This window comes from Oryzias latipes, chromosome 23 (assembly GCF_002234675.1).
Source record: "Oryzias latipes chromosome 23, ASM223467v1".
Classification (NCBI taxonomy): domain Eukaryota; kingdom Metazoa; phylum Chordata; class Actinopteri; order Beloniformes; family Adrianichthyidae; genus Oryzias; species Oryzias latipes.
Genome location: NC_019881.2, coordinates 17,121,002 through 17,144,773, shown reverse-complemented (window position 1 = coordinate 17,144,773; position 23,772 = coordinate 17,121,002). Strand labels below are relative to the sequence as shown.

The following is a 23,772-nucleotide window of genomic DNA, read 5'->3' as shown; positions in this document are numbered from 1 at the left end:
TTCTAACATGAAGCGCCAATTCTCACTAATGACCAAACGACTGACAGAGACGTACAAATATAGCTCTGGACAAACAACCTTCGCAAGGAAGATGCTGAAAACAAGACGATGTCAAAGAATAAACAGTCCCACTGGTCCTGTATTTTCATGCCGTGATGATAAAAAACTGCCTGACGCTACGCTGAAAGTCGAGCCAAAGTCGAGCACAGCGGTGTTGGTGAAGCTGGCCAAAGTAACACGGAGACGGGGAGGTGGGTCGGTTCGTGGGCAGCTAGCCTGCAAGGCCACTTGGACAGCTGCACGGTAAGTCTCATCGGCGGGCCCCAACGTAGGAGGATGGATTAACCTGCAGCCCACATCTGCACCGTCTGTGTAACATCTTTTGCCTTTCTTACACAAAAAACTTTTGGCCTCTGGTTTTTCTGCATATCAATGCGCCGCACCCCCCGGGTATGTGCTTTTTGCTATCACTTTGGGACAAAACACTGATGTGTAAAAGGTCATGCTGGTACTTCAGGCACAAACAGATGTGTCTCATCTCATGTGTGGAACCTTAGCGGTCCTGTCAGCAGAGGAGGTAGCAAACAGTCTTCCGTCTGGTGAGACATGACAGGACAGGATGGCTCCCCCGTGAGCGTCGATGTCCTGCAGCTTCTGTCCGCTTTCCGTGTTCCACACCTGAGGAGCACAGGAGGATCACTTCATAGCTTATTTGACACGGCTTCTCAAAGTGCAGGGAGCCAGTTTCACCTTGACGGTACCGTCGAACGACCAGGACAGCAGTCTGGAGTCATTGGAAGATGGGGAGAGCAGAGCGAAGCATCTGACTTGCTCTTTGTGACCCTGAAGGACTTTACATTCACCCGACGGCAAATTCCACACCTAAAGACAGCAACAGAAGCAGACATTTATAGAACAGAGCTCCCTGTTGAATAGCCAGACAGTGTTAGCAAAGGTTTTACCCTGGAATCATGAAATGTTAGACAATTCCTCTAACTTCCTGACATTTCTAAACCTGAATATCTCCCACTAATGCATACTACTGAATTAACTCCTTTTGGCATCTACAGAGGACATATGGGACTTTCTAATGATACCAAATGTGAAGGGGTGAAGCTTTGGGATTTGTAGTTTTTGATTAATTTTAAAAGGTTTTAGCTGGACATTTATTTTTCACTGATTGTCAGAAGGTTAATCTTCACTTTTACGTCTAAAAATGCCTAAATTTGTGAAAATATTAAGCTAACGAGTTAAAAAAAAGGGAAACAATATCTAAATATTTAACCCAAAACAATAAAAGCTTCTAGCAATTAAACCTCTTTCTATTTTTAAAGGGTTAAACTCATTTGTGTAGGAAACTGGGAGCTTTCTTATCAGCCTTTAAAAAAAATTACAGTACTTAAATTAAAAGACTTACTTTTTTGAGGTCGACAGTAAATCCTAAAACAATTTAAAAACAAACACTCACAGGATCATTAAAGACCACTTTGAGTAAAGTTGTTTTTGTTGCATTTTCCCATGATGGATAATATTTATTTAAGAAAATGAAGTTTAAAATTGTATTTTTGAGTATTTCTTTATTCAAATTGTTGTGAATAAGCAGATGAAGAAATGCTGATTGATTAAAAAAGTCCTGTCTACAATTCAGAGGTGAATTTCTATTGAACTCCTGCCTCTCTGCAGAAACTGTGTCCTAGAAAATGGCATAGGCTTTTAGATGTTGGCCAAAAACAGTATAATCAAAATTAAAAGACCACTGGAAATGCTTTTAAAATAGATCGAGTGCGACGTAAATGGTTTTTGCAATGGTTAAACGATTATAGTTGACAGTATGAAATGTGCTTATTATGCAGCTTTTGGCATTTCACTCTCCTTTTTGTGAACTTGTGAGGGTGCACTCTAATTTATTTCAAGTGGTCATCCACTACAATTCTGTGTAGTCAAGCTCTATGTGGGTTTATGTATTTTTGTAATCATCATTCAATATTTTAAAGGATCCACTCAGCAGTTGAGATGGTTTAAAATGCACCGAAAGGGAAATAGGAAGAAATAATCGTACTGTTTTATGGTTTCAGTTGTGCTTTATCCTGATTTTGTTTTTTAATTGCATCACAGATGGTGACTAAAAGTTGCTCCAACTGCTGTTTTTGAAATGTATTTGCAGTCTTGAGTGTGACCTAAATATGGAACAGATCCCACCATCTCAATGTGGACATTCTTCCACTAAACTGCTACTCTTAAAATATTAAAGGCTAATGTCTTCACTGTAGAAACAAGGCTGTGCAGTAATCATCACCTAAAGGCTTTTTGCTAAACTTAAGCTGTCCAGTCAAGCATTTCCTTTCGTCTTTGTAAAAACTTGAGAGGAAAAATGTACCAAAGACGTTGCTTTCATTTTTAAAAATAACTTCCCTTTGTGTTTCAAATTCTGTCCCGTCGGATCATGATTGGTTACTGCTGCTGCACAAACAAGAATGCATCCTGATTTCTAAGATGAGTGAAGGACAAGGAGCATCATCTATCAATCACAGCTTTCTGTGCATCGCTGCAGCTTTTCCCCTGTCGCTGCTCTGAAGGTTAGAATCCATCACCAAGTAACATCAGTGTCATTCCCTCTGCATGTAAACATGTAAACACACGCGTTCCTTCACACGAGCACACGGCCAACAGCAGGATTCTGGAGAGTTAGCGAACGAGTGGTGGATGGATGCTGAAGGCAGCAGCCGCATGAATGCAGAACGAGCTGCAGGAAATGCTGCAGTGGACAGGACTGTGGGCAAAATAAGAGTCGGAGAAGAAGAAAGAGCTGAGAGGGGAGCAGCAGTGCATGAATTGTGGGCTCGACAGAGCGTAACAGTTTGATGCTTACACGCACCCGCTGTATTAACACAAGCATAGATGGCTGCATGTGGTCAGCAAGGAAAATATAAGATCAAGAGCTATCCAGACGGCTGCAGGCGGGGGGGGGAAAAGGGAAAAGGAAAGAGGACAGAGGGATGAAGAATGGAGAGGTGAAGAGGCTGACGGGGAGGCTGGCAGAGTAACAAGTTAGGCAGGTAAAAGCCCCACCGAGACCCAAAACCACTGAGAGGGTGAGTGATTCACTGCAGCAGGTATTTCACTGAAGGTGAAGAATGGGGACGGAAGGGAAAAATAATCAATAACAGAGAAGAAAAACGGGTTGGAGGAGTGAGGGAAATTACACACCACAAATTAGAGGGGAAACAGAGGGGATGGACGGATGATGCATCGAATGATGATGAGGACAAACGAATGCATGGAGGCAGAAAGGGTACGAGGGGAGAGGAGCGGGTTTTCCCACCCTTATGGTGCAGTCCTCAGATGATGTGATGAGCGTTTGGCCGTAGTGGGTGAACTGGCAGTGAAGCACAGTCTTGGTGTGACCCAACAGGGTGGCTAGAGGCTTCGCAGAGGGCACTGCCAACACCTGAAAGAATGAAACAATACAAATTAAGAGCAAAGACACTCTAACTAGTGGTAATACAGTCAGAAAATGTAGGAAACATAACATTTTTAGCGCTAGTCTCACTTGTAGCCTTACATCAGCAAGACACATGGCTTTTGAAAATTTCAGATCCATCTTTTTTTGAATGTTAACGTAATTTACAAAAAACATTTCAAACACAATTGTTTTATTTTCTGTCATGCAAGAAAAATAATCTAGAAAAATCTAGAAATCAAGAAAGTTTTTCCAAAGTAAAATAATCTTAGTTTGAGAAAACTGACCAGAATTCTTTCTTAAACTAAGAATTTTTGCTCAACTGGCAATTTTATTTGCATATTTAAAGAACATCTTTCAAATTTTGAGAATGTTTTTATTATTTTTAGGTGGTCTGTTTTGACAGTGTACAACGATTGAGGGAAATTAGGTCATTATTTTGAAAAGAATGACTGTTTACTCATTTCAATTATTATTTGTTGTTGATGTCATCTTGTGTTAATATTTTAATGTAGAAGGAGAAGCAGATACAATAGGATAATACTCCTCTCTGACTTCTATTGTTCATAGGAAATAGCCTTTAATTTGAAATTTCTTCAATGAAAAATGAGCAATAAATAAATGTAGAAAGAAAAAATAATTCATCCCTTAATGCCTGAATTTATTTCCAGTAATGTAAAAAAATATTGTCTCTGGGTTTTTATGGGTTACAATTTGAATTGTTTTCTTACCCCAATAGCATAACTGGGGTGATTTTGCTTAATAAAATATTTTTTTTTAACTTTTTCCAAAGGTCCTGTTTCTGCAGTGCTGTTCTACTACCGGTTCAATCTCACATTCTTTGTGCAAAACATTAAATTTAAATACTTTTCCTATTGTTGTAAATGTCAATAGTGAACATTTTTTATTAAATCTTCAACAGAGTGGAAAAAGCTCCCAGAAAAACACCAGTTTCCTGTTTAACTTTAAACTTTGACATGATGAACTGTTCAGAGTTGGATAAAAAGAAGCAGCTCGACAGCCGATGCCTTGAAGTCCACCATATGGACACTGATCTACTGAGTCTCCGGTTCAAGACTCCACTGACTGGACCTTTGCTCCATTTCATCCCACAGCCCTCCTTCCACACATCTCCTGTTAATAACTTATTCACTCTTTGAAAAACCTAATCAAAAATTAATTACCTAAAGTAACAAAATGAGTCTCACCAAAGGGATTAACTGGAAGAATCTAAGCAAAGCATCAGTAGTTTTTAGCTGATTTTTTTAAGTGATACACGTTTAGGTTTTTACAAGAAAAAGAAAAAATTAGAGCTGCGAGTAGCACGGGCTACCCTGCCCTTCCCACCCCCCTCAGACCTGGCTCCCTGACTGAGCGGCTGCTACATACATTTTTGGACTTCCAAAAATTCCAATTCCAATTCCAAAAATTGTTGTTTAGTATTAAAACTAAAAAAAAGTATTTGAAAAAACATCACCTTCCCCCTCAGCCACCATTTCCATCACACAGGATCTTCCTGCAATCCCAACCTCCCCCACACCTGCCCCCTCATCCGCACTGATGATCTGCGAACGAGATGTGCGTCAACAGTTCCAGAAGCAGAAGATCAGGAAGGCTCCAGGACCAGATGGAGTCTCTCCCTCCTGCCTGAAAGTCTGTGCTGACCAGCTAGCTCCCATCTTCACCAGGCAGGATCTTCAACAGCTCCCTGGAGATGTGTGTGGTCCCTGCTTGCCTCAAACTCTCCACCATCATTCCAGTCCCCAAGAAGTCCCCAGTCACAGGACTAAATTACTACAGACCAGTCGTCCTGACCTCGGTAGTCATGAAATCCTTCGAACGACTGGTGCTGAACCACCTGAAGGTCATCACAGAGCCTCTGCTAGACCCCCTGCAGTTTGCCTACAGAGCAAACAGGTCAGGGGATGACGCAGTCAACATGGCTCTCCACTACATCCTGCACCACCTGGACTCTGCAGACACCTACGCACGGGTTCTATTTGTGGACTTTAGCTCTGCATTTAACACTATCGTCCCAGAGCTCCTCCACCACAAGCTGTCCCAGCTTGCCGTGCCTCTCCCCACCTGTCAGTGGATCACAAGTTTCCTCACGGATAGGAGGCAGCAGGTGAAACTGGGACGCTTCACATCCAGCACCCGGATCCTGAACACTGGCGCCCCCCAGGGATGTGTTCTCTCCCCTTTGCTTTTCTTCCTCTACACCAATGACTGCAGATCAGGAGCCCCCTCTGTGAAACTCTTGAAGTTGGCAGATGACACCACAGTCATTGGGCTCATCCAGGACGGTGATGAGACTGCATATAGAGGAGAAGTGGAGCAGCTAGTCCTCTGGAGCAGCCAGAACCACCTGGAGCTGAACCCACTTAAAACAGTGGAGATGACAGTGGACCCCCCCCCCCCCCTCACAATTCTCAACAGCACTGTCCCCTCAACAGACTCACACAGGTTCCTGGGGTCCACCATCTCACGGGACCTTAAGTGGACCGCTCACATTGACTTGGTCAACATGGCCAGGAAGTGGGCTGGCAGGATAGTAAAAGACCCCTCTCATCCTGGACACTGCTTTTTCAGCCTCCTCCCATCAGGACGGCGCTTTAGGACAATGCGAACCAAAACCACTCGCCACAAAGACAGCTACTTCCCCCAAGCTGTCACTCTTATGAACTCCTGACTCCGGACTACTCAGGGACACTGTACAATCACAAACTGCCAAACTGGAATTACTGCTGCTGCATTTTTTGGACTTTTTTTAATTGAATCCATTCCTTTATTTAGTTATGTTTATTTATTCATACAGCCACCTTACATCTACCTTCTTTTTATTATTTATCTTTATTATTTATCCTTTTTACCTTGCTAGTTTGCACGAGAGTACAAGTAACCAAGTCAAATTCCCTGTACATGCACTGTACTTGGCAAATAAAGTGATTCTGATTCTTATTAAAACAAGACATTTCATTTGGAGGAGGGGATGTATGCAACACCATTTTCATTCTCCTTTGGTGTTCCTTGAGCGCATGACAGTTACATGATGCAAGGTGACAAATAGACTTCTGGGTATGTGAATGAACAGGGCAGGATAAAGTAGCAGTCCTACACCCAGACGTGTCTCTGAGCTCCTTATTTTACATATGAAACTCAACTTTACTGACACAGAACCCCGGAGAGTCAGCTACACTATAATAATTAAGTTTTAAGTCATCAAGAGTTTCTGAATTTCTTTCTTTCTAAAGCCTACACGAAAATAAAGCTTCACAAAACGCTTCACATCTTTCATCTTTAGCAGACATTTTTGTTGGATTTTTTTAACGTTAATTTATTACTTTTTTTCTTGTAAATTTAGGACTTTAAAGTGAAGATAAAATTTTTTTTTGGTAAACTGACTATCAAACTCTGTCGTATAAATTGTATATGACACTAAAGGTAATTCTTTTTTATCAAGATGGAAACATCTTCCTGAGGTCAAAGGGCAACCAAACTCTGTTTGAGGTTGTGTAGACTCAACTTGGTGGCGTGTGACACTTTCTGAAGATTGCTTGAACAAAAGGTATCTTTCCCCATATGGTGGGAAATATAAAAATTGCCAAAATTCAACATTTCTTTGGATCTCCTCGACAGGTGTGTTTTAGTTTCATTAGCAGACTTTGAACTTTTTTTTTTGAGCACCATAAGAGACTTTGGCCACATACATTTTTTTTTTAGGGACATTTGGGGCCAAACCTAACTTTCGACGGGTACTGTGTGTTTGTAAATTTTGGATGAGTTTTTCAGTATGTGGCGGGGGCAAAATGTTCGCTGAAACACGCATTAAAAAAGAAAGAAGAATTGCAAAAACAATATGGTCCTTGAGATCATTTGAAAACATTAAATGCTACTAAAAAGTGTGAGCTTTTGCTCCCCTTTGGAAAGCCATGTTTGACAGGTTATGGGTCCAGATGCGCTGATGTTTGCCCAGACATGGTGTGAGTAGCAAAACAGTTTGATAAACTATCGTTTTAAACTTTTGGAGTGGCAGCACCATGAGTGAAAGGACAAGTTCATGTTGGTCTCGTCTTGTGTTTGATGGAGACGAAAAAAATTATGAATTCTGGGAGACAAAGTTTTTTGGACACATGCGGTTACAGAAACCTAAATGAACCTGCCACAGATGCGGATCAAGACACACTGGCTGAGGATGCAGCGAAAAATGCTAAAGCATAAGCTGAACTGATTCAATTCCTTTATGACAAAAGTTTGTCTCTGGTCATGCGAGAGGCTGCTGATGATGGCGTGGCACTCTCAAGATATTGTAAGTCTATTATGCTGGCAGGGGGAAGCCCCGAATTGTGAGTCTCTACACTGAATTAACTTCTCTGCAAAAGTTAAGTGGTGAGAGTGTGACTGAATTCGTCATATGTGCCGAGACCTCAATCACAGCGCTGAGGGATGCCGGAGAAGTTTTGAGCAATGGACTACTGGTCTTAAAGGGGTTGCCAGAATCATTGAAAGTGAATGATTGAAAGTCAGCGTACAGCTGTGGCCAAGGACAATGTCATGGTCTCCCAGGCACAGAAATCTAGTGCCCTGTCAGGTGCAAGGATGTGAAATGTAGAGAACAGAGACTTTGAGTGTTTCTGTTGTGGCCAGAGAGGACACAAGACAAGATAGTGTCAGCGTGGTCAGCAGTGGTACAGCTAAGGCAAAAGCAACAAACGGCGAGGAGGTCGGAGGCAGCAGCAACAAGGTTATCACACGCGGCGTATCCGAGGAGACGGATAACACCTTTTGGTGACCACTGATTATCAGCCAGGGAGCGACATCACCAGAAAAGGGTTGATGGTGGACACTGGTGCAACATCGCATATCATTACCGATCTTGCTAAGTTTAAGAGATTTGACGAGCAATTCCAGGCTGAGACACACTGTGCTTTTGCTCCCCTTTGGAAAGTCAGATTTAACACGGAGGGTGTTTGGTAAAAAGATAAAAACCACAGACAAACATGAAAGCAAGTAGATAAAAGGAGAAATATAAAACATGTTTTTGTTTAGATCCATGGGAGGAAAACGGCAAAAAAATAAGTTGGCATGATAAGACAAACCTGCGTGCAAAGCCATTAAAATAATAAGCAGGGCTCTAAAGGTGAAATATCATCCTAAAATATTGCACACGCACACACAAAAACAGTCATTACTGTGTCCAGGAGTCTATTTTCACAAACTGCTGTTAACATTAAACTTCTGCATGAGGTCAGCAGTTCCTCGATCCTGCAGATTACCCGTCACCTCTGACAACACACAAAAGCAGAGTGAATGAGGCAGCTCCTCCTCACCACTGCAATTAAACCCAGTTCTCCCAGCAACACGTTCATAAAGCCGTCATCATTTTAATTCAGTGGAGCAAAGCAGACTCCTGAGATCAAAACATGATTATTTGTAATTATCCTCACAGTACATTTGTGTGAAATGACTCAAAATGAGAAAGGCAGAAAGTGCATGCTAAATCCCTGGACGTCTTTGTGCAAGGGCGCCCCCTGGTGTAAGTCCAGAAGCAGGTATGTGAATGCTGAAATCATCTAAAAAAAACAATAATTCTACCATGACAAAAATGATAAAATACTTCAGAGATTATAAAAATAATCAACCATCAACTATCAACTACTTATTTTGAAAAACCGTATTAATTATGATGCAAACATGTTTTTAAAGAAACAAGAAAATCTCTAAAATAACATTTAACCCCATTTTCACATTTTACTTTGTTGCATCATTCAGAAATATGTCCTCAAAATAGTTAGATCTGCCTTTTTACAGTTATACTTAACATTCTGTTAAAAAACATCTGAAAAAATTGTGCTTTAAAGCCATTTCTTAAAACAAAAAAAGTCAATCAAATGGGTAACAACTTTTTAATCAGAGGATATTAGCAAAACTTTGAGTCCAAATTAAATTAAACAAATAAAGCCTAAAGATCACAAGTAATAAAGATGATCAAAGTACAAAACATAGATTGTCAGCTTCTCAGGAAAAAAAAGGATAATTCTGAGTTTAATAAACACCAAATCTGACAGAACTGAGGTTTGACTCCAATTACTTTGAGCACTGGCTCATAAAGACTAATTTGAGCGGCGAGATCGACCTGTTCCTACAAACTCAATAAACCCCAATTTTCTCCATTTTTCTACCTGTCCTTTTCACTTTTCAGTTCAGGTTATCTGAGTCCACAAATATTAACCCTTCCAACACTGATTATTAGGGTCAAGAGCTTGAAGAGATGCTGTGATTGTGTTCATTAACTCTTCTGTATATTAACGCCGCGGGACCGTATAAATGGATGGAGCAGAGCGGAAAAGAGATAACCGGATAATAAGAAGGTCAGATAAACAGAAACAAAGGAGAGAACTTGGAATAAAAGCACACAGCACTGATGTAAAACAGGAAAATCAAAGATGCAAAAAGTGACCGAGCTGATGTGAGATTTGAGGAATCATCACAACTATGCAAGTACACTACTCACAAGAAGTTATGGATTTTGTTATTTACTTGAGGACTTTTCCCATTTGGTTTGAATTTCACTGAAATATGTAAAAGTTCTCTTTGATATTACAAAAAACTTATGGGGAAAACATTAATTTCATTAGTTTGATATTTATTCCCTCAAAAGATATGAGAATAATAACGATTTTGCCAAATAACAAAAAATGGACGAGTTAAATAGCAGATATTTCACATTTGCTGCAATCGATTACCCTCATGTTGTTGTTCCAATGCTTTCCACTCTTTCACAAGTGCTACATGCAGTTCTACAGGTCACTTGGGGTGCGGTACAACCATCCACACTCTACATCAGCCATGCTCTGTGGGACATTGTTGGTCAAGCCACTTCCTGAAGTCCAGCAGTGACAATTCTGGCACCATATAGTGGAGCATTTTCATCCATGAACAGAAGGTTGGGGGTGTGGGGGTGTAATTGGGGTAGGATGATGGGGTCTATGATGTCTCTGAGGTAAGAACCTTCAGTGGCTAGACCATCTGCAATAACCAAATTGGTTTTGTACAGACTAGTGATGCCTGCCCAGACAGACGGCGTACTGCTCATCTCGCCTTGTTCAGCAACACTGATGACCATCATTTCTGTGCAAGGTGAGCCAGTGTACAGGACGGTAGACCAGTGATGCATTGTTTAGGTCACATGGTCTTGTGTCCACTGCAAACATTCACATCTTTGTGTCAGTGAAGTGACTTGCAATGGTGGTCAGGCATTCAAATCAAAGCGGTGGAGTTGGTTGTGAAGGGTTTGTCTGGAAACCCTAGTACTCCTCACATCTGGTTAACAGACCTGCAGCTGTTTGGCATTTGCTAAGCCATGTCAGAGCACAGAGCTCCTTAGGTACTGGTTATCGTTGTGGTCCGTCACTGGTGGAGCTGCCAGTAGTTCTGTGTCTTAATGCAAGTTTGCTGATGATACTTTGAGAAAAGTTCACCTGCAACCTCTGACTGTCTACAGTACTACCAACCCTATGGCCAGGTGGGACTGTTTGTCCGTTAGTGACACCATGTGTTCATGTTTGAATGAACTTAGAATGACTTACTGGTGAAATCAGCTTTTTATCACCACAGAATGTTAAAATTGATGCCACACTGGAAAAGTGTTTTCTTTTAGAATGTTTTGGTTTTGGCTCCAATAATTAAGACACACTGTACACACTCAGAGTTAAACTATGACGTGGAAGACACAAAATATCACCACACCACAATTACCTCTCTATCCCTCAGACCTGAGAAGTGAAACAAACACTGTGTATTCGACATCCACTGAGTTTTTCCACAATCTCCATAACTTATTGGGAGATGTGTACTTGTATAGAAGCACAAACCAGAGATAGTTGAGGATTCAGCAGAAGAAAGACGTAAAGAACAATTCTGGTTCTGACTTATTTAGCTGCGTACAAAAATATAGCATATTTCTCTTTGAAACGTTATTCAAAAAATAATTGCATTTAATTTAAAAAATACATGTTTTATATTATTATTATTTTGCTACTAAAAAGGGCATCTATGCTGCTGTACCTAATGTATCTAGCAGACAGGAAAGGCCCTGTCGATCAGACTGTGTCTTACCTGCACAGTCCCGTCCTCTTGGCCCAGGGCCACCACAGACAGATCCCTGAGCAGACAGGTACAGCGGATCCTGGACGGCTTCTTCTCAGATTGCAGCAACGTGTCTCCAGTTCTGCCGTCACGAACCTGACACAGACCCGCAGGTTACACGTTCCATACAAGTCTAGATCCCTCAAGTCTTCTAAAACACCTGTCTGCACCTCACCTGCAGTCTGTTGCAGTGGTCCGGAGCCGACACGAAAATGTTGTCATCATTGAACAAAACGTCTGTGTTTCTCTTCAGGAAGACCGCCGAGGTCATGTGGAGCTTTTTAGTCTCCCACAACTGCAACGCCATGACCAGAACATTTGTGATATACATTACACGTGGAACATTAAATACCTACAAACCAAATTAACCACAGAAATTTAAGTTTTTCTTGCCAACTACATGAAATATTGGACAATTTCTGACATTACAGCTCCTTTAAGGGCAAAAAAAACGTTACGCAAACATTTTTGTAACCATTTAACAAACTTGCAGCTCAGATTTTTCACTTGTACTGTAAATTAGGGTTTTTTATTTTGTCTTAAAAGTTTATTTATCTTTAAAAAAATCAGATGAAAATCTTTAGAAACAGGTTTAAATGCAGCAAAGAGCTCAGGTGATTTCACGGCACATAAAGGATATTGAAATAAAAATAAAGATAAACACGTTATGTGCGTTTTTTGTTTTTTTTGTCCATCATACCCTGATAGTTTCATCATCCGAGCAGGAGAGCATCTGAGAGCCGTCACGGGAGAACTGCACACGCTCCACCCAACTGAGATGACCGCTGCAATCCGCCTTCTTTGCATTCTCTTCAATATCCCAAAGCTAGAAAACAAAAAACATGCATCCTCTTCTCTGAGAACAACCCCAAAACTGACACGTCCCCTTATAGGTTATGGGAGAATCTCCTTTTGGATGTAATGAGTGTGCTTTACCTCCACAGCATAGTTAGAAAGTGCCATAGCAAGCAGGTTACTAGTAGGACAGACGTCACAATGTAGAACCGTGCTGAGAAAACTGGGCCTGATCTCCAAAAGCAAGTCTGACGTTTCCACATCAAACATCTGAAATAACAACAACAGATTAGCAAAGACTTCCTTTCTACCTTCACTTAACAGCTGCAAATGTGAACGATCAACGTCTTTATAGAGGAGTCACATCTGCCTATTCCTCCCCGTCTCTTCAAAGACACAAACTCGAGCATCTCTGCAGTGTTGAGCTGTTTTCTAATAATAACGATGCAGAGCACACATAAAGGCTGATTGCAGCACAAAGCTGACTGATTCTGGAGAACACTGAAGGGGAGACACACATCTCTAATCATACTGCACGCTCTTCACACAACCTAAACACAAACAAACAAACTCGCTTCGTGGCAGGACTGTTAAAGTGGGCTTGAGATAATAAACCAATCATGTCTGTCTCAGTAACAAAACAGAAAAAAACTTTATTTTTTAAAAACTTATTACTGTCTGAGGCTCACCAAAGCAGCGTTCCTGGCAGCACACAGGATGCGTTTGCCATCAGCTGTCCAGCTGCTGCACCTGACGGCCACCTCGTCGTCATTATCCGGGTCTTTAAACATGCCTCTCACATCGATTGACTTCCAGATGTTCCCAGATGTGGCTTCAAACAGCTAGAATGGGGGGGAAATACACCATTAGCCACAATGAGGCCCTCTGTCTAATAAGATCCAAATCTGACATTTAATTCTGTCCCTCAGCAGTCCTGGACTATAAGGACCAGATTGTTTTCACAATTCTTCTTCTTCTTACTATGCCTTTGAGGGAGAATTTCACCCCACCACACATCCTCAAAAACTCACCAAACTTTGGGAGCACCTAATAACTCAGTGAAAATGAATTTAGGGCAGAGTGAACATCCCAGCAAAAATGATGACATCACATCTAGAGAAACTGGCAAAAAAAAAATAAATGAGGGCAAAATTTCTTATGGGGCTAAATCCACAAAAAAACCCAACACACTTGTCAGTGATACTCAAAGGAAGTTTTAAAATGATTATGGGATGGCCACACGACCTACGGCTTGGCGGCCATTTTGCGGCAGCGTGCAAAATTTGCCGGTTTGTCCCGAGCGATCTTAACGAAATTTCACACAAACATCAGTTAAGTCTACAACCATGTCAGTTTTGTTGACCTTTGAACTCAGGAAGAGGCTGCCCTCTTGAATTAAAAAAGGAAAAAAAAAAAGAAAATCACCTTTAGTACCAGCTACAATCTATTACCTCTTAACTTCTCGAGCATTACTGGGGGGGCCACTTGGGGAAAAATGGTTGGAATTAGAAGTTGAAGGTTTTTAACGGCGTTAGCGTAGCGAGCTCACAAAAGTGCATTTCCCCTGTTGCCAGGACGTTTTTACCAGGATATTGTGAAAATTTAATACATAAATCCTTGGTTCAAGCTGAACAAACCGATATGACATGCGCTATGACTACGTTAGAAAAGTGTGCGTGGTTAACAAAAAACCGCTGTTGCCAATGAAATCCAAAGCTTACCTTTTGCAGATTCTTCTTAAAGTTACAAAGAGGTATTTGCCCACCCCAGGCGATCAAAACATAAAATGGTTGCTATGGAGATAAAACTAATAGAAATAATAAATAATAGGGCTGCACGATATGAGGAAAACTTGCGATATGCCATATTAGTGATTAATATTGCTATAACAATAACTTACGGTGTATGGACAAATAACAAAAAAAAAAAACAGGATTCCCATTTCATTCCAACAGTTTAAAAATTATACTCCAAATGACCCTCCTTGAGATAGGACTCGAACATCTAAGATAAAAGGGCTCCATCCGATTGGTCAAATGCATAAATTGATTCAGTTGATTCGTTAAATACTTCAAGCTGCCATAAGATTGTTTTAGCACATTTAAGGAAACCATTTATTGCAATTTTCGCCGTCTTTTGCGATATGCGTATTGCACAGCTTGATATCGCAACGATAAATTTGCGATATATTGTCAGGCCTAATAAATAATAAATTAAAGTCAAAAGGGTGCGGCCAGGGTGGTAGTGGGTAGCGTCTGCTGGTCCATACAAGGCAGCTTTCATTAATTTTGTGTTTAGTTTAGACAAGTATTAAATAAAAAAAATATAATTAACAACAAACATCCTAGAATCTTATTTATATAAACATTTTTTGGTTTTTGTTTTGAGAAAGAAAAACTTGACAGGTGTAACATTACCTTCACAGTACCATCATTGGACGAGGTGGACACATAATTATCATCAGGGGAGAAACAGCAGTGGTTGACTGGTTCAAAGTGGCCAAATATTGTGTTTTGACAGGTAGGCTTGTTAAGATTCCACAGCTGAGGGAGGAAACATTCACATAAAAATCACTGAAAAAATGTTTTTAAAGTGAAAAGACTGGTAATATTTGCACCTTGGCGTTTCCCATTTGGTCGTTGGAGCAGGTGGCCAGCAGGAGGCGCCGCGTAGTGTTGGTAAAAACACAGTGGTTTATCTGCTCTTTATGCTCCTCCTGAAAGGTCCTCAGTAACTTCACTTGATGGACGTTCCACACCTTAAACACAACAAAAAGCAACATATCACAGAAAGAACCTCTCTAACCCTTAGTACTCTTGAGTTGTTTTTTTTTACTGCAATAGCAATGCTTGATATCCATCTGTTTAGTACAACCCCAGCTACTTTTTTTCATTTTACAGATATTATTCATTATATTAGACAATAATTCCGCAATAAATCTGAAAATTTCTGAAATACAAAACAACAAAAACAGAATAGTAAATCTAGTCTTTTGTTTTCCCCTGCAAAAATAAAAAATATTTATTAGATTAAATTGTTTCTTTATGTTTTGAAACAAAGATCAAATAGGTACAGACAAAATAAAAATGTATAAATCCAAAAACAAAGCAAAGACAATGTCAAAACAATAATAAAAGGATTATTCATTTCAACAACTATGCATCATAGCTTGTTATGTTAGGCAGGGGACACCCTGGACTGTTCGCCAGTCTGTCACAGGGCCACAATTCACACCTATGGACAATTTAGAGTAACCAATTAACCTATGAAGCATGTTTTTGGATGGTGGGAGGAAGCAGGAGTCCCCGGAGAAAACCCACGCATGCACAGGGAGAACATGCAAACTCCACACAGAAAGGTCCCCCATTGGCGTTCTGTTTCAGGTCCCCCAGCTGGAACTTGAACCGGTGGCCTTGTTGCTGTGAGGCAGGAGCGCCACCATTCATTTCTTTCTTTTTTTTCTCATTAAAATGATAAATAAAAGTTGTGTAAACGTCGCACCTGGATTGTCCTTCCACTTGAGCAGACTGCCAGCAGGCTGTCATCAGGGGAGAAGGCACAGCAGACCACTTCATCACGGAGCTCAAACTCTGAAAGTTTCTCTCCTGAAGTCGATTTAAAAACCTAGAAAACAAAGGTATGCACTGTAACACTTTAAAAAATAAAAAACCTTAATATTACTAAGTATTACTACTAAGTAGTATGTAATACTAAGTATTTAATACAACAAAAGAGAGGTTAATTAATAACTGTGATCATTCTGCTATTAAAAAAGTCCATAATTAAGTCCCAGTTTGCCATTATTTACTGATGGAAACTTTTTGACCTTAAAAGATTTTATGTAACAAATCCAGAAATATTGGCACTAGAGATGCAACAATTCACTGTCGCCATGATTTTCGATTGATAACACTTTATGCATCCCCATCAGGAGTAATTCAGCTGACCAGTACCGATTACACCGACATACACACACAAAAAAAGGAAAATAAAATAAAACAAAATAAATACTTCCTAAAAGACAATATAAAAACTCAAAAACCTTATTCTAATCTCTTTAAGTGGCTGGGATAAAAGATCTATGGAACCTCTTGGTTCATTCATTTTTAGGTCACAGTTTTCTTCTAGTTTTTATGTAGGATTTGTTGTAGGATTACAACAAAAAAAAACTTCAAATTCAGAAAAGTAAAAGAAAAAGTAAATCCTTCCTGAGTTTAACACGACACGTATTCGACACCTTCAGCGTAAACATACTAGTACGTAGTACAGGTGCAACGATTCACCTTCCCCACGACTTGATCAATGTCTTAACATACGGTTTGGCTTTAAACCGAAAATGGTGGGATCCCTGGTTGGCACCGATACCTTGAGGTTCTTAGTAGCTCCACACGAGGCGATTTTTGTTCCATCGTTTGAGAAACAAGCATACAGAGAGCCTTGATGAGGATGAATCACCAAGCGGGACAGACTGTCTACGCTGGTCTCGTTTCTGTATTAGAACAATCAAAATTGTAGATAAAAACAGTGCTGGTTAGTGCAGATTCACTGCAAATACTAACAGTGGAAAACCTTCAAATGAGAAAGTTGCAGAAAATCCTACATGAGGTCAAAGTAGAGCTTCCCGTCTTTGGCCCTCTCCTGTGCCAGCAGCCGAGCTTGTCTGTAAACCTCTGAGGTGTGGGGCTGAGAGAGAGCGAGCTGGACGATGTCGGGGAAAGGACGCTGCTCCAGGTAGTGGCCACTCAGGGACAGAAACTCCTGGAACTCACTGCACATTTCATTGTTCTGGCGGCACAAAGGTCACATCACAAAAACATGTTTCAGCAAGATGAGAAGAAAGTAGAACCCACAGCTGCAATTAAGCCTAAAACTCTGCTTTATTCCTGATGTCAACTCAGTAACATTGATGCAGTAAAGGTTTCTTTTTCAAGTCGGCTGACCTCTTTGTCCAGAATGGATCCATACTCCAGATAGTCATTAATCAGGTGGGCCGGACCCATTATCTGCCCCTTCACGCTGATCCAGTCCAGGGAGAACAAGAGGGAGTGCAGCTCCTTAATGCAATGAAAGAAAAAGGCGTCATGCGGATCCAAAGTCTGAATATAAATGTACAGAGAGAACAGAATGTGCTTTTTACCTGGAAAAGGTTAGCATTGGCCATATGGTAAGCCAAGTATCGGATCCAGTAAAGAGACTCCTCATCTCTTGAGGTCAGAGGCCTGTCTTTGTAGCGGTGCTGGTAACGTTCCACCATCTTTTTGTGAAGGCTCTGAGACATGAGCATTCATGCAAACACATTAGAACGAAGAATTGTTTTAAAAACGGTTGATGAAATAACCAAGATGATAATTTTATAAGCATCTTAGATCAAAATAGACTATAGATTGGTTTATTTGAGAAATTAAATAATCTGGTATAAACAAAATCCATAACATATCTACAAAAGTTTGTACTGAATTTAAAAATGAACTTTTTCACACACACATATATGTGCATAAATTACATTAATCAGTTCTCTATAAAACACACATTTGTTTTTTTTTCAGCATCAGTTACTGGCTTTCCTACGGAGTAGAAGGAGTTAGAGGTTCACACCTTTAACTGGTTTTTATTCTGCTCCAATAAAAAATCCAGCTGAAGGTCATGGAGGTAGAAAACGTTGGGTTGGGACTGAGAGTCCACAAAAAGCATGGCTCTGTTGACAAATTCTGAGAGGGTGTCCTCAGTGTCCACTTGATCCTGACCCCATAAAACAGACATCATCTGGAAAAGTACATAAAATATTTTGGAGATTTAGCTTCATATTGTTCAAGTAAATCTGGTTTTAGACTAATAACCCACTCTAATCATCTTTTGATTTAACGTAAAAGCGTTTCCAGTGGGCTTTTAATTACGATTATACAGTTTTTAGACAAAATCGAAAATTGTGTTGTTTTCAAGGACATATTTTCTGCAGAGCGACAAAAGTTCATTAGATATTTGCCTCAGAGTTGCTGGTGGGACTTACAGCCCCTCACACCCCCCAACCTAACATTACAAGTGAAATGAAAATGGCGAGCAATATTGGAGCTATCCAGCCGTACAGCTGTGAGCCAGATGCAGCTCAGACGATTTTCTACGTTACAATTATACTCTGTTTCAAACTGTATTTTTACGTCTGCTCCTGATTCACAACGATTTGAATAAAGAAATACTCAGAAATGCAATTTTCAGCTTAATTTTCTTAATATATGTCATCCATCATCAGAAAATTGCTACATGTTAAAAATACCAAAAACACTACTCTTATTGGAGTGGGTCAAATCAAAGTTGTTGCCAGTTATGATAATCATGAATGACCTTGGCAGTGACTTTGACGTCCTTGTGTAGAACAGTCAGGAGGTTGTAGAGATCTCTGTAGTCATCAGACAAGTCTTCAATGCCTGCAGCAATAGCCTGATCCAAAGCCTCGTAGTTATAGGAACTTGACTTCCTGATACGCCGGAACTGTTTTTTCTCTAGCTGTCTGAGGTAATAACCCCAACGGTCAGGATTCTCCCTGAGCAGAGAGCCGATCATGGACACCGCCAGAGGAGAGCCTAACGGAGCCCAAAAAGAAGCAGAAAATGTGGGAGAAACATTTGTTAGTTAAAAACAAAAAAATAGATTCTAGATTCAATAAACAAGTCTGTAGCCACGCCCACAATTGCCCAATAAAATTAACACAAAATGCACAAAAAACTAACCTTGGCATTTTTTGACGATGCTTAGAGCTTCCTCAGGAAGCCTATACATCTCAATTTTGGACAGCTGAGAAAGAATCTCCAGCGCTTTGTCCTCATCCAAGCCAGAGTTCACCTCCACCTCGTGTTTACTACCTTTCAAAGTAAAAGCATAAGTTTATGGGACTTGTTTGGTAAGACTGTGTTCCTCACAGAAGACAGAAACGACTTTTTTATTTACCATTAACAACATCAGCAAGGGACCGGTTTCTGGTGGTCAGAAGAATCCGACAGTGGATATCAACGGCCTTCAGCACCGTGCTGTCCCAGACGTCGTCAAGAATCAGCAGAGTCCTTTAAAAAAATAAAATAAATAAAAGTATAAAAAAATCGGTTTACAAACAAAAAAAATAACTGGACGAGGATTTATTCAAAATATTCAGAAAATCTTAAAGATTTTCACTTTAAAAAAGAACAAAAAAAAGGTTCCAGTTCCAATTCCAGTTTTTTGTTGTTGCTTTTTTCCCCCCTGCATTTAGACTTTGCGTCAGAAGTGGCGTACGGATGAAACATAGGACGTACGTACGCACAGAAATATTCGGATTTATAAGACACATCCTACGAATCTTTCCCTTAATAAATCAAAACCGATTCTAAATGCAGAGCAGCTTTTGCGGCTTCATGACACGCCCATTGTTGCCCATAAATAGTCTGTGAAACGCCCACAAATGAATATTCATTGATTGCAAAACCATGGCAAACACCGAGAAGAAATCAAAAAAACGTAACTTCACTCAATGTGAAGTAGAAGTTATCGCTGGCGAGGTGGAAAAGAGGAGAAAAATGTTGTTTGGAGGGCACAGTGTGGGCATTACTAATGCCAAAAAGGCAAGTGAGTGGCAAACGGAGGCAGACGCCATAAATGCCTTTAGCCTCGGACCGTGGTCGGACATCAAAGTCGAAGCAAAAAACGTCTGGCGCTGCATCGCCACAGGGGGTGGTACACCGGAGCTGACCCCTCTTGATGAGCGACTGGCGGCAATAATCGGGGAATCCCTTAAGTGGAGTGGTGACTGACGCGCAGGGGGACACGACGCGCCGGATGCACCGGGTGACACACCCCCAAAAGCCCGCAGAGGAAGTCGGAAATGGCTCATAAGCCACTCGTCCTCGTTTGCCAGCAAGTCTTCTTGCTGTCTAAAGATGCGTTCACTCCGAATTCTTCCATTTGCCACATCTTCTAAAAGCGCAAGATCAGCCATTGTGCATCATTACGCATTGTGATGGGGCATTTCATTTCCATCCATTTAATTGCATCTGACAAGCTACAGATGTCGGTAATAATCGACGTGGAAAAGGGAAACTGATCAGCGCAAATGTAATTTCTTGTTGCTTTCTGAATGGTTGAGACATACGCCATACATTGTTTTATCAAAAATAAAACAAACTAAAGGCATATGCATGAATACCATAATTCCGTAGCTTATGAAGAAATGTCTTACTATGAAAACAACTTTCCCCAGTGGACAATTAATGCATCTCTCTCTATCTATCCATCTGTCTGTCTGATTGCACCTATATCTGCTCCGCCAGACGGACACTTTATAAACGTGGCTAATCAGTTTTGTAAATTATTTCGTTCTGTTAACTATATTATTTATGAGGATGAATTGCACAACATGCCAATATTGCAGAACATATTTCACTGTTCTTTTTGCAAATTTTTTTTGTTTGTTTCACTGCTGATCGATCAAACGGGTGTTCGTGTAGGCTGTTAATTGTAAGACTTGCTTTGTGAAGTCGTCATGTTATTTCTGAGAGGCAGTATTGTCATTTTCACTTTCACGTGTTTCTTCCATCTGCCGACGGTGTCGCCGTTTCTCATTTCACCCGTTTTTGTGCGTACGCCTGGGTCAGAGCTTGCGTGAAGGACCGCACATTTACCCGTCAAGTTTGCTTTTTATAAATCTCAACTATTGCGTAGAGAGTGGCGTACGCCTTCTTTTGTGCGTACGCAACGTTTATAAACGAGGCCCCAGAACTTTATAAAACGACTAACCTGGTATATTTTCGGATCATGAGGAAGCGCAAACGTTCCTTGGCCTCATCCAGAGTGCTGGGGGGCCGGTGGAACTGCTGTGAATCCAGGTTCTGTTCCAAACGAAAACACAAAGTCTGGATCTTAGCCAGCAGGTCAGGTTTATCCAATCGGCCAATGGACACCCAGTGGATGCCTTCAGGGAAACACTCTGTGGCAAAAAAAAAAAAAAGATAATTTACCCAAAACTAATAATAAAAAAAAAAAAAAAATTGAGAATATTTAACCATTTTTCTTAAATGAATTTTACATTTGTATTTTGTAAATGACAACAAAGCATTGCATTTGTAAAGTTAATACATAAATGAATTCCTAATATTTTTGGCAGAGTCATTTAAACAATAAGTCACCTTCGATGAGTTCTTTGTGTCTGACAGCCTCAGAAGCAAGTACAGACTTTCCCGAACCAGCCATGCCAAAGACTGTAACCCAACCAGGTTGCTTCTGAAGTTTGTAGAGCTTCTCCCTGATTTCATTCTCCTCTTTTGGCCTGTGGACAAAGGCCTCTGGTCTTGGGGGTACGCCTCCTTCACTCAGCACAGTCTGGACTAAAAGTGACAATATTGTTGAGGAAAGTAAGAATTGAGTTATTTAAAAAGAAACAATTACGGATCCTAGTGTTTGCATTAGCTCTGCAACTCTGAACTTTTCAAATACCCACAGCACCCAAACACTTCTCACCAGGACACTGAGAGCTGCTGGTAAACTGGGTCAGCGGTAGATCCTCTTTCAGCAGATTGGCCAACTCGTCATATTCTTCTTTAAGCAGAGCGTTGTAGAAAGATCTGAAGCTGTAATTGTCTTTTTTCAGCAGGAGGTCAACCAAAGCTGCGGCTTGTTCCCTCTTGGTGTTCTGGAGAGACAAAAAAAATTCCAAAATTGACATGCTTTTCAAAATAAAATGGGGCCTTTATCCAAAATATTTGAAACTGTGGCTTGTCAAAATCTACAGCTGCCAACACTAAAAGATGAGCCTATTTTGATGCTGTGATTTAATGTCATATATATATAGCAATGTTTATATATTAATATATATTTCATATTATATTGTTTATATTGGGACTAAAGATGAAAAACATCTTGTGGCTGATTCTGTCTTTATTAACCGCATTCGATCATGTGATTTTTGAAGTTGCACTGTCCCCTTTCAGTAAAAAAACAATTCTAGTTTTTGAGGTTTTTCATTCACGTTTCAAATTTACATTTTTTATTTTCACTATTTCTTTCAAGTTTAAAATATATATTTTTTCAAATTTCAAACTAAATTTTGCCATATTTCCTTCTAGTTTACAATGTGTACTTTTTTTCCTAAACTTTATTTGTTTTATGCAGAAATTGTACTGTTCCCAAATTTTTTATTTTTTCAATTTACATGCTTGTTTTTCATTCACTTAAAGTTGATCCTGATTTGACTCTTTCCTTATTAGCTAAAAACAATCTGAGAGCCATGAGATGGAGACAAAAGATCGACAAACACAAAATAAAAAAACATTGTAAAAAGACTGACCTGATTAGCGATCATGTCCTCTTCCTCGACTGTGATGGCTTCATCACTGATCATGTGGTCCATCAGGTAGGCCGGCTTCATGATCTCCTCCAGTTTGTGGCGGGACTTCAGCAGACAAGCCCGTGCTCTCTCATCCAGGGCCATCTTCAGGCAAGTCACCTCCGACCATGCAGCAGCTGGAAACAAGAAGGACAGGAGCAGGACTTTATACATACATTGTAAAGATAAACCAAAAGTTCTACTGTGAGAGCAATTTTTATTAGCACAGACAAAGATGGACTTCACCCATCACAGTCACTGTCAACATGTAGTTTCTGTCCACCATTACTTTCTCTTTAAAGCTGAACATCATACATTTTAAAATGTATTTGTTATTTAAATGTTTGTGTATGTGTGTGATGATGTGCTGAAAAGGAGGGAAGACCTAAAAGACACAGAAAAAAATAAAATATACATATTATTATTAACAAACAATACGTGTTACTGTATGATGAATTAACAGAAAAGAGGGGGGAAAGAAACCAGAAATGTATCACCTGTAAAAGAAAGATATACAAATACTCCAACTTTTATTACATGTTTTGTTCTTAAAATTACAAAAAAAGAAAGAAAGAAAGAAAGAAATTCGTTATTAAAAAGGTAAATAAAATACATGCACAACAATGCTAGCATAAATGTACTTAGACTCTCGGAAGAAGACACTTGTCTCAACAAGTTCACCCACTCTTCTGTGAAACTGAAACAAAGAAAGACTGGAATAGCTTGTACTTACTTACTTATTATGGTCCCCGACGAGAAATGTTGTCGTTGAATTGTATACGAAATTAGAATTTGGCGTTGTTCAATTTCTGGTGAGTTTATCTACACGTATTTATTCCCCTGAACAGTCATTGGACTCTTCACGCCCAAATACAAGACATCAGCTTCCTGCTTCACGAATAAAACAACAACCTCATGTGGCGCGACCAATAGGATTTCAAGATTGTGTCACGTGTCCAGTGAGCTCATGGCATCTGTAACCAGGCGAAATGATGTCACGTTCAAGTACTCCAGTTCATGAAAG

The 23,772-nt window shown here is 40.2% G+C and overlaps 1 protein-coding gene across 2 annotated transcripts in view; it reads right to left on the bottom strand.

The window, feature by feature from the left end:
* The window catches only part of apaf1 (apoptotic peptidase activating factor 1), a 48,928-nt gene extending 25,276 nt beyond the window's left edge, over window positions 1–23,652 (bottom strand). Inside the window, exons 1-24 of one of the 2 annotated variants that reach the window (XM_011491173.3) lie at window positions 23,486–23,652; window positions 22,710–22,885; window positions 21,884–22,055; window positions 21,553–21,750; window positions 21,164–21,353; window positions 19,346–19,458; window positions 19,129–19,260; window positions 18,743–18,981; window positions 17,999–18,166; window positions 17,541–17,672; window positions 17,344–17,457; window positions 17,004–17,188; window positions 16,769–16,892; window positions 15,905–16,027; window positions 15,021–15,161; window positions 14,821–14,946; window positions 13,093–13,245; window positions 12,545–12,673; window positions 12,309–12,434; window positions 11,784–11,903; window positions 11,579–11,704; window positions 3,323–3,448; window positions 751–882; window positions 553–678 (exon numbers count right to left, since the gene is read on the bottom strand). In XM_011491173.3, the coding sequence (XP_011489475.1) occupies window positions 553–678; window positions 751–882; window positions 3,323–3,448; window positions 11,579–11,704; window positions 11,784–11,903; window positions 12,309–12,434; window positions 12,545–12,673; window positions 13,093–13,245; window positions 14,821–14,946; window positions 15,021–15,161; window positions 15,905–16,027; window positions 16,769–16,892; window positions 17,004–17,188; window positions 17,344–17,457; window positions 17,541–17,672; window positions 17,999–18,166; window positions 18,743–18,981; window positions 19,129–19,260; window positions 19,346–19,458; window positions 21,164–21,353; window positions 21,553–21,750; window positions 21,884–22,055; window positions 22,710–22,853 (3,339 nt within the window). In that variant the 5' untranslated portion in view covers window positions 22,854–22,885; window positions 23,486–23,652. Of the gene's footprint in view, window positions 1–552; window positions 679–750; window positions 883–3,322; window positions 3,449–11,578; window positions 11,705–11,783; window positions 11,904–12,308; window positions 12,435–12,544; window positions 12,674–13,092; window positions 13,246–14,820; window positions 14,947–15,020; window positions 15,162–15,904; window positions 16,028–16,768; window positions 16,893–17,003; window positions 17,189–17,343; window positions 17,458–17,540; window positions 17,673–17,998; window positions 18,167–18,742; window positions 18,982–19,128; window positions 19,261–19,345; window positions 19,459–21,163; window positions 21,354–21,552; window positions 21,751–21,883; window positions 22,056–22,709; window positions 22,886–23,481 lie in introns of both variants that reach the window. The other variant, XM_011491172.3, reaches the window with a different exon arrangement.
* Window positions 23,653–23,772: the final 120 nt, after the last annotated feature.